This window comes from Abramis brama (genome assembly GCF_963993115.1).
Source record: "Abramis brama genome assembly, chromosome: 20".
NCBI classification, from domain to species: Eukaryota; Metazoa; Chordata; class Actinopteri; order Cypriniformes; family Leuciscidae; genus Abramis; species Abramis brama.
The window spans coordinates 14,779,685-14,789,711 of NC_139982.1; the positions used below are offsets into that span (position 1 = coordinate 14,779,685).

The following is a 10,027-nucleotide window of genomic DNA, read 5'->3' on the forward strand; positions in this document are numbered from 1 at the left end:
ACTCATGTTCTCTTGTTCATGCTCTGGTGTTGTCAGTGTTATTCTGTCTTAGTTTCTCATGCTTTAGTTTATGGATTTCTTATTATATTCTAATGTGCATTTGGCTGAACAACCCCTGCATGACAGTATCCAGTTGAAAAGAAAATACGGTTTATATTTTTGAAGTCAAAATCAATTTCATCACAGAGGGAACAGAGAAATGGCATGATAGAAATGAAAAGCCATTACAAATTAGCTCACTTAAAGATGTTTTATTAAAACAGCATCATACATAACAAATGTGTTATTCAAAGCAGTAAGCCTAAATCATTATAGGCATGTACTCTGTTTATACTGTAAAGACTTCTTAAGTTTGTACATTACGGATCAATGGGAGCTGGTGCTATGGGAGCAATGGGAGCTGGTGCTATGGGAGCAATGGGAGCTGGTGCTATGGGATTGAAGGGTTCAGGATTTATTTTATTCAGATCCTCTATGACAGTTTCATACTCTGTTTTCCATTGCTCTGGTGTCAGTGCAGATGGGCTGGTCTCCAGGAACTTATACGCATCTTTAGTCTGCATGCTAAAGATGCTCTTTGCATTCAGACAGGATTCACCGAAGGCCTTCCATTGCTGAAAGATTTGAGGTACAAAATCAATCACAGAAAAAAGAATACAATCAGCGTGAAAATAATTTATTTTCTGTAATCCTGCACATTTTCTCAATGTCTAAGTTACCCCTTGTGCTGAAGTAATAGAGTCCAGAAAGGTCTGCTTCAATTCAATCTCCTCAATGAAGTCTTCATTAGCAAAAGTATTGTCTCTGATACCCTCCAGCAGTACACCCACTGATTCCCAGAACTTCTGAAGCTGAATCAGAATGTTTTGAATTCGGGAAAGGCATTTTTGGACGTCCTTCAGATGGACAGGGTCGGGTATTGAACCTTTAGAAATAATATGAAGTAGACATTAATTATGATGTAAATCAGGGACTGTTTCGAGCACATTGGAAACTCCTTAAGTGAAAGAATCTTACCATTTTCTATTTTCATGCTTGCCAACTTCAGCTGCATATCCGTCATCCTGACATGGATGCTCCACTCCTTGCTCATCAGACTTGACTTGTCAATGGAGAGTTGAGTCAATTCGCTGGACAGAACCTGGGTTTTCGCAGCTGCTTGAGGGTCATCATCTCCATATGTGTTAGCGACTCCAGTGAAAATTGATGCTAAGGCATCAAAGAAACCCACTTTTTTGGGTTTTTTAGTCGTCGCTTTGACATGATCATACATCTCATTTTTTTTCTGTTTAATCATTGCCTCAATTTCTCCAAATTTCTCAAGGTTTTTCTTCAGTTGCTCTTCCAGATCTCTCACCGCCTGTTCATGGGCAACCATCTCCACAGAACCTTGTTCTTTTTTTTTCTCTGTCTCAGTCTTTTCAAGAATTACATCACTGGTGCAGGAAGCCACACTGCGGTTGTGTTTATCATATCTGGCGATAACAGATTTCGGATTAATCGTGAGCTACAGCACAGTAAATATTCTTGATATACACTGAGACGTGTTCCATATATGGTAAATTCAACAAATCTTACTACACTTTCTAATTCTAAAATTAAAATTTTAGCAACATTTTGAAACATTTTACCTGTCTACCATCTGTCCCACTTTGTCAATAATTTCAGTGATCCATACTCTGGCTTTTTCCAGGGACTTAATAGCCAAAATGGTTTTATCCTTTTCAACAGCAACCTTCAGTGCCGGCAGCAGCGTAGAATATAGGTTTTTACTTGTGGCTGCACACTGAAAGACAGCAGAAATGCTTACACTGTTGATCCACAATGGAGTTTCATACTTTACATAAGAAAACAACTTGTCAAAATCAATCAATCAGTCTATCTAAATTTGACACCATTGCCTACTGTCTTGTGTCTCGTGACCAGTTCAAGTTCAGTTCAAGTGCCAGTCAAGAGTGAAATAAGTGCAGTCAAGACGGACAGTTCTCAGAAGGTTAATTTTGGTAGTTTGTGAAAAGTTTGTGCTGGCTGGTAAACTCATTCTACTTCTCTTCTCGTATTACAATGCATCCTTACTCATCTCTTAGACTGACACTCTTAAAGATTATTTATTGGCATCTATGTCCTCTTTCTTTTCACAAAGGTTGTAGTGTTTTATACACACACACACACACACACACACATATATATACATATTACATGTATACATATTATATATATACATGGCTTGTATATATTTTATATACTTATATATATATATATTACATAGAAATTGTTAAAGAACATTGGCTTTACCTTCAGCAGAAGCGCCTCAGAGGACCCAAAGAGAAGCTGAGTTTCAACAGCACGCTCTCTGAGAACCCTCTCCAACTTGGGGAACTTAGCCAAACAGAGATAAGAGAGATGGTAGAGCAGAGCTGTCCGCTGAGCAGATGGAAGAAGGTCCTTAACAAACTCAGGGCAAAATGCGACCACAATTTCTGTGGAATTACAAATGTGAAAGTTGCAACTTGATGGTTTTGCTCAGACTTGTGTCAATTATTAACAAAATTAAAAATATGTGATGTTTACATTTTATCATTGAAAAAGAATTCGCGGATTTTTACCCACCTTGGCTGTCTGACATTGTTTGTCTGTAAAGGAAGTACCTGGAAAACACTGAAAAAACAACAACACTATCACGAGACAAGAATCAACAATAAATGTGAGAGGTCAGTGAAAGTTACCTGTAAGATGAATGAACCTCTAAGCAATGTAGTTGACTGTGTCAGCATGGGGAATTTATACTCTATGGCACCTCCTTAAAATTGTTTGTCATGTACAACTAACACAATTCAGAAGTTGTATTGTAGCCTTGGGGGATCTCTGTGGTCGGGCAAAATGAGACTTGAACATTACTCTTACCAGAGCTGTTATTGATAACAAGTGTCTAAAATGATGAAATCAAACATTCTTATTTCAATCTCATTTACTTAAAAGGAGATTCATTGCAAGCAGTGTTTTTTCTGAAATGAGGAGGCAGTTTATTTATATATAAATTAATGTTCAATCAAAACACCATGGAACACCTCAAAGTCTGCAAAAGCCAGAAGAGAGGACTGGCAAAAGGTAGCAGACAAATTAAATGCGTTAGTGGTGATCATGTTAGATGTTTTTATCACTTATTACAGTATATATTTTTGTATTTTAATAATTACTTTGTTCAGTGTAATGTCAGAGTCACCACCCACTACTAGAACATGGGAACAAGTAAAAGTGAAGTACAATAATGTTCTACATAATGGTAATTTTTACTACTTATACTAGTCTCTTTTAAAAAGGCACAGTTAAATAAATGTTTGCCTGTTTATAAAAGCAACCAAGAAAAAGGCTGAGAAAAAAGAAAAGAAAAAAGAAAAAAACAGGTGGTGGTCCTGCACCCGGCAGAAGAGCTGGCCCTTGGGTTGAATGTGAATTGACCTATTGTGGAGGGCATCCCTGGGTTCAGCTCTTCCTTAAACCAACAGCCAGGGACTAGTAGCATCTCCTCCGTCATTAAAGGTAAATGAACTTTAAATTGTCGGTGCGGTTCTTTTGGGCACCACAATCACACTCGGGTGCAGACCAAACAACTGTACCGAGACCCAGCTGAAGAGGTGGTCTCGGTCCGGTTCCAAACAAACTCTGGTATGGTTTGTTTAAGGGTGCTTTCACACCTGCCTCATTTAGTTTGGTTGAATCGCACTAGAGTTCGTTTTGTGAACGCGGCAATCGCACTCGGGTGCGCACCAAAGGCGACCAAACTCTGGAGCGGTTCGTTTGTGGTGAGAACGTGATCCGATCTCGAACAGAACCAACTGCCAAAGAAAGAACTGCGCATTTTTGGACTAAACCAGTTGCCATAGTCAGCTGCGCTGTGCATTATGGGATGAGGAGAAATGTTTGTTGACAGTTTGCACTTTAAGCATGGCAGCTCGCGGACAAACTTGGAGTTGTGAGGAGGTGCGGAGCCTGATAGAAATTATTAACATTATTTTCGAGCCGCATCCTCGCTTCATTCTCAAATATTATTGTTTGTCTAAAACGGTGTAGACAAACTATATAATAAAATATGACCAAGGATACCACCAAAATATGACCATCAGCCCACGCAGTCGTCTCTCCATAGTAAACAGGGCGTGTTGTCTGCCGGATTTTCCACCTCTTTGTTTACTTCCGGGAGTTCTGTTGGAATATAGAAAACTGAGCAGTGCTTGGTTAACACTAAGGACTTTGCTGTGTACAAGTAAACGTACAGTTTGGTCAGAATTATTGGCACCCCTGGTAAATATGATTGAAGATGGCTGTAAAAAAAAATAATAATCGAACCTTTCATTGAAGTAAAAGAATTGAAAGTGAAAATCACACATCTCCAAAACACGTCGGCCACAATGATTGACATCCTTTTATTAAATACTTTTCACAACCTCATTTTGCCAAGATAACAGCTCTGAGTTTTCTCCTATAATGCCTGATGAGTTTGGAGAACACCTGACAAGAGATCAGAGACCATTCCTTCATAATCTCTCCAGATCCTTCAGATTCCTAGATCCATGTTGATGCTTCTCCTCTTCAGTTCACCCCACTCATTTTCTATATTGTTCAGGTCCGAGGACTGGGATGGTTATGGCAAAAGTTTCATTTTGTGCTCAGTGACACATTTTTGTGTTGATTTTTATGTTTGTTTTGGATTGTTGTCCTGATCAAAGATCCAACCACGGCCCATTATAAGATTTCTAGCAGAGGCCGTCAGGTTTTGATTTTTCTATTGTCGTGGAAATTCTTAATACGAATACAACCTACTTAATCTGACTTCTTTACCACGGACAAAACGACATTTATATCATACGTACAGTTGAGTAAAAATCAATGTCACTCAAGTCTTCTTCACTGTGATTTGTTCTGGTGATTGGTTTGTAATGATCTAAGCTAATCATATGACTGTTAGTTCTACTGTGTTAAGCACTTTTTGGTTAATTATAAATGGCCTTTGACCTGAGCATCCTTAGTCTGCATTTCTCTGTATATTTAATGTTGAAAATACGCATTACATAAAATATTTCTATTACACTATCTATTGGTATTTGCTAGAATCCATGATATGTATCTGAACAAGATGTCCAGGACCTTCAGCAAAAAATAGGCCCCACAACATTAAAGATCCAGCAGTATATTTAACCGTGGACATGGGGTATTTTTTATCCTGCTAAAAAGCTTTTAGTTTCATCTAATAATAGAACCAGGTCCCTTTTAAAGTTCCAGAAGATCATGAGGATTCATCATCACATCATGCACCTGCAGCGCTTCCGTGAACGGAGAAAAATAGAATAAAATCACATATATTGTGCTAGTTTCTATTTATGGAAAGTAATGCATTAAATTACTTTTGCATTACTTTTTTTCTCACCTGGGCTGCTTCCTTTTTTTTTCTTTTCTTTTTTTTAAATAAATAAAAGTTCTGTCTTTGTCAAATGTGTACATTGTGTTCCAAATTATTATGCAAGTGACATATCAGTAGGGTTTCAGTAAAATTAAAACTTTTAGATTTTAGTTTTTCGAAAAAAGTGTTTTTGTTTTATTCCTCATACCTTTTGGAAAAGTAGTATCAATCTCAGACAGGTTTGTTAAGCAGTTTGTCAGGTCTTAGGTAAATGTAAAACCTACTGAAAGAGGTTAGTCCACCTTATTAAGCAAGTTACAGTTATTATGTAATACGAGGAAGAAAGATCTTTCTGAAAATAAAAAGCATGAAATGGTGCAATGTCTTGCAAAAGTAATGACAATAATTAACATTTTACCACAACCGAATGGAGATTATTGAACTTTCAAAATATTTGTGAGTGATTTAATGCAGAAGAACTCGGTCAGTTAAAGGCTCATTAAGGGACGTTTCTGTCAAACAAAATAATAGTATTAAAGCTATAGGTGTTTGAAGCTGCTGGTGTCTCTGGAGTCTAAATAACCTCACCATACAGGCTGGCAGTTGTGCATAAAGTTTCATTTCAGCCACTCCTAACCAAAGCTCACAAAGAGAAATGTTAACAGTGGGTTTATAAATTCATAAAGACTAATTTTTAAATAGTTTTATTCACTGACGAATGGCGTACTACAATGGATTGTCTAGATGGATGGATTCACTAAAGGGAAACGTTTACAGTAGTTGTAGAAATACGTTTTTCAAACAGTTTTATTGCTGTGGTGTTTTTTGCTTAATGAATTTTGCAGAGTGCGCTGTCCTGCATGAAAATCATTTTATTTCAGAATAAAAGGATCTTTTATTCAGAAGACACTATCTTTCTTTGTATACAATAGCAGAAAATGGTCAGTTATAAACTCCACATATCTTGCAGAAGCCATTTTGACACCCTCAGAGACCCTAAAGGGATCTTCCATCTCACTTGCCAATATTCCAGCCCAAAATCATCACCCGCCAGCTCCTAGCTGAAGTCACAGTCTTGTTGGAACGGGGTGACAATTCATCAGCCGTCCAGAGATCCATCCATCTAAACCATGAGGTGCCCAAAATGTTTACAATGAAGGGCCAAAAATCAAACTTGATTGAGGTCTGTGGGCCAAAAGTACAGTTACATTATATTAAACTGTTATTTAATTTAAAGTCTTTAACCTTGTGTCACAGTTTAGTCCAAGTAAAGATGAGTCCAAAAAAGTTCCAATGAACACAAGATTTATTAATAAAACAAACTCAGGTAATCCAAATGGAAGAAGACAACATAACAGCACAACAGTATCACACAACAATAACAGACCATGAACTGAAGAAACTGAAGGGCTTAAAAACACAGGGTGGTGAACTCAATGATGGACAGGTGAGAACTAATTCATCAATAACCATAGCAACAACTAAAGAACAGGAAAATGGAACAAAGGAAAACCGCTAACCAAGGAAATACAAACAAATAGTTCACGAGAACGAAAACAAACAGGCAGATCATGACAGACCCCAGGAAGGTGCGACCTTGTGCCATAACAGTTCGACTTAGGATGCTAGCTGGATAGACCCGTGGCTGAGGCATGGAGGCCTGGACACTCGTTCTAAGTGCACTCCAGCCCATAGAAAGGAGAGGCTCGACCACAGGGTGAAGGTCTGACGGCAGGCCCCGAGTGACTGGTACCCGGAGCGTGCCCTGTTGCCATGCCCATCTCGGGACTTGATCGCGATGCCAGTGCTGAAGCGGTCTCATATGAAGCAGTCCGAGCGGCCTTCGTGAAGACACGAGGAGACAGGGCTAACCCGAATAAGAGTACCATGTACTGGTATGCTTGTCCCTCGAAAGCAAACCGTAGAAACGGTCTGTGTCGAGGAAGAATGGAGACATGAAAGTATGCGTCCTTCAGGTCGATCGCTGCAAACCAATCCGACAGACGAACGCATTAGAAAATGCGTTTGGCTGTCAACATCTTGAATGGAAGCCTGTGAAGGGAAGAGAGCAGCGAGGTGGGGCGCTGGTGGAGCACTGACATCCGTGGCCTCTGGGGGCTCAGAGATAGGGGTGTCAATTCTTCCTTTAACAATAGGGTGCCGCAGGCCGTGGCTGATGGCGGAACAAAAAGAGAACTATGGATTCTGCAACCTGCAACCCTGCAACCATCTGCAGCCTATCTCTGAGCTGACTGAGGTATCTGAGCTGGCGGCTGGGTGGAGGCAGCAGCTGGCCGCCGGGGCAGAATATGTTTTATAGCCTCAGTCTGCTTCTGGGTGGCCGAGAACTGTTGGGTGAAGTCCTTGACCGTGCCGCCGAAGAGCCCAACCTGAGAGATAGGGGAGTTGAGATAATGTGTTCGCTCAGCCTCCCGCATATCTGCCAGGTTGAGCCAAAGGTGCCTTTCCTGGACCACACAAGTGGACATCACCTGACCCACGGAGCGTGCCATCACCTTCGTCGCCCGTAGGGCGAAGTCGGTGGCCATATGCAGCTCTTGCATGAGCCCTGGATCAGCCCTGCCCTCATGCATGTCTCGGAGCACCCATCGCCACAGAACACTCCACGGGGGGAACCCCAGTGTACCCTTTGTCCGTGGCCTCAGCGAGGGCAGAGAAGGCAGAAGAGGCCGCTGAGCGGTCGCGAGAAATCAAAGGAGACTTCCACGATCTCATGACCTCTTCATGCACTTCCGGGAAGAAAGGAATTATAAAAAAAATAATCATCAAGCCTTGAGTACTCGGGACATGGTGGAGGGTTCCACTCAAGCCCATTGCTCGCCGCTGCCAGGGAAAGCATGGCAGTCAGTTCCGGATCAGACTCGGGCAATGCTGGCACCGCTGAAGAAGGCAGCACAGCCGAATCTTCATCTCAGGATGACACAAGCCCACCTTGTGATGCGGCGATAGACATGATGTCATCTGCTGGGGCGCCAAATGAAATGCTGAGCAAATGAAACATAACATTCTCTCAAAATATAAAAGAAAAAAGAAACAAAAACTATTGGGGAAAATATATATTACATTGATTTGACTGAAATACATTTATATCATACGTACAGTTCAGTAAAAATCAATGTCACTCAAGTCTTCTTCACTGTGATTTGTTCTGGTGATTGGTTTGTAATGATCTAAGCTAATCATATGACTGTTAGTTCTACTGTGTTAAGCACTTTTTGGTTAAGTATAAATGGCCTTTGACCTGAGCATCCTTAGTCTGCATTTCTCTGTATATTTAATGTTGAAAATACGCATTACATAAAATAATTCTATTACACTATCTATTGGTATTTGCTAGAATCCATGATATGTATCTGAACAAGATGTCCAGGACCTTCAGCAAAAAATAGGCCCCACAACATTAAAGATCCAGCAGTATATTTAACCGTGGACATGGGGTATTTTTTATCCTGCTAAAAAGCTTTTAGTTTCATCTGATAATAGAACCAGGTCCCTTTTAAAGTTCCAGAAGATCATGAGGATTCATCATCACATCATGCACCTGCAGCGCTTCCGTGAACGGAGAAAAATAGAATAAAATCACATATATTGTGCTAGTTTATTTATGGAAAGTAATGCATTCAATTACTTTTGCATTACTTTTTTTCTCACCTGGGCTGCTTGGTTTTTTTTTTTTTTTTTTTTTTAAATAAATAAAAGTTCTGTCTTTGTCAAATGTGTACATTGTGTTCCAAATTATTATGCAAGTGACATATCAGTAGGGGTTCAGTAAAATGAAAACTTTTAGATTTTAGTTTTTCGAAAAAAGTGTTTTTGTTTTATTCCTCATACCTTTTGGAAAAGTAGTATCAATCTCAGACAGGTTTGTTAAGCAGTTTGTCAGGTCTTAGGTAAATGTAAAACCTACTGAAAGAGGTTAGTCCACCTTATTAAGCAAGTTACAGTTATTATGCAATACGAGGAGGAAGAAACATCTTTCTGAAAATAAAAAGCATGAAATGGTGCAATGTCTTACAAAAGTCATGACAATAATTAACATTTTACCACAACCGAATGCAGATTATTGAACTTTCAAAATATTTGTGAGTGATTTAATGCAGAAGAACTCGGTCAGTTAAAGGCTCATTAAGGGACGTTTCTGTCAAACAAAATAATAGTGTTAAAGCTATAGGTGTTTGAAGCTGCTGGTGTCTCTGGAGTCTAAATAGCATCACCATGCAGGCTGGCAGTTGTGCATAAAGTTTCATTTCAGCCACTCCTAACCAAAGCTCACAAAGAGAAATGTTAACAGTGGGCTTATAAATTCATAAAGACTAATTTTTAAATAGTTTTATTCACTGACGAATGGCGTACTACAATGGATTGTCTAGATGGATGGATTCACTAAAGGGAAACGTTTACAGTAGTTGTAGAAATACGTTTTTCAAACAGTTTTATTGCTGTGGTGTTTTTTGCTGAATGAATTTTGCAGAGTGCGCTGTCCTGCATGAAAATCCTTTTATTTCAGAATAAAAGGATCTTTTATTCAGAAGACACTATCTTTCTTTTTATACAATAGCAGAAAATGGTCAGTTATAAACTCCACATATCTTGCAGAAGCCATTTTGA

General features: G+C 39.4%; 1 protein-coding gene across 1 annotated transcript; it reads right to left on the bottom strand.

Moving 5' to 3' along the window:
- Positions 1-235: 235 nt before the first annotated feature.
- Positions 236-2,750, bottom strand: LOC311071275 (uncharacterized protein). The gene is made up of 7 exons (XM_084095568.1): positions 2,727-2,750; positions 2,611-2,648; positions 2,296-2,480; positions 1,632-1,786; positions 1,018-1,475; positions 720-925; positions 236-614 (listed from the first exon to the last, which is right to left on the bottom strand). The coding sequence occupies exons 2-7, from the start codon at positions 2,624-2,626 to the stop codon at positions 360-362; spliced, it is 1,275 nt and encodes a 424-aa protein (XP_083951694.1). The 5' UTR covers positions 2,627-2,648; positions 2,727-2,750; the 3' UTR covers positions 236-359.
- Positions 2,751-10,027: the final 7,277 nt, after the last annotated feature.

Excerpts from the sequence above, each read along its gene's own strand:
- LOC311071275 (XM_084095568.1), bottom strand. Across the intron at positions 1,787-2,295 it reads CTGAGGCGCTTCTGCTGAAG|TGTGCAGCCACAAGTAAAAA; the intron begins GTAAAGCCAATG and ends GCTGTCTTTCAG. Across the intron at positions 615-719 it reads CTATTACTTCAGCACAAGGG|CAATGGAAGGCCTTCGGTGA; the intron begins GTAACTTAGACA and ends CAAATCTTTCAG.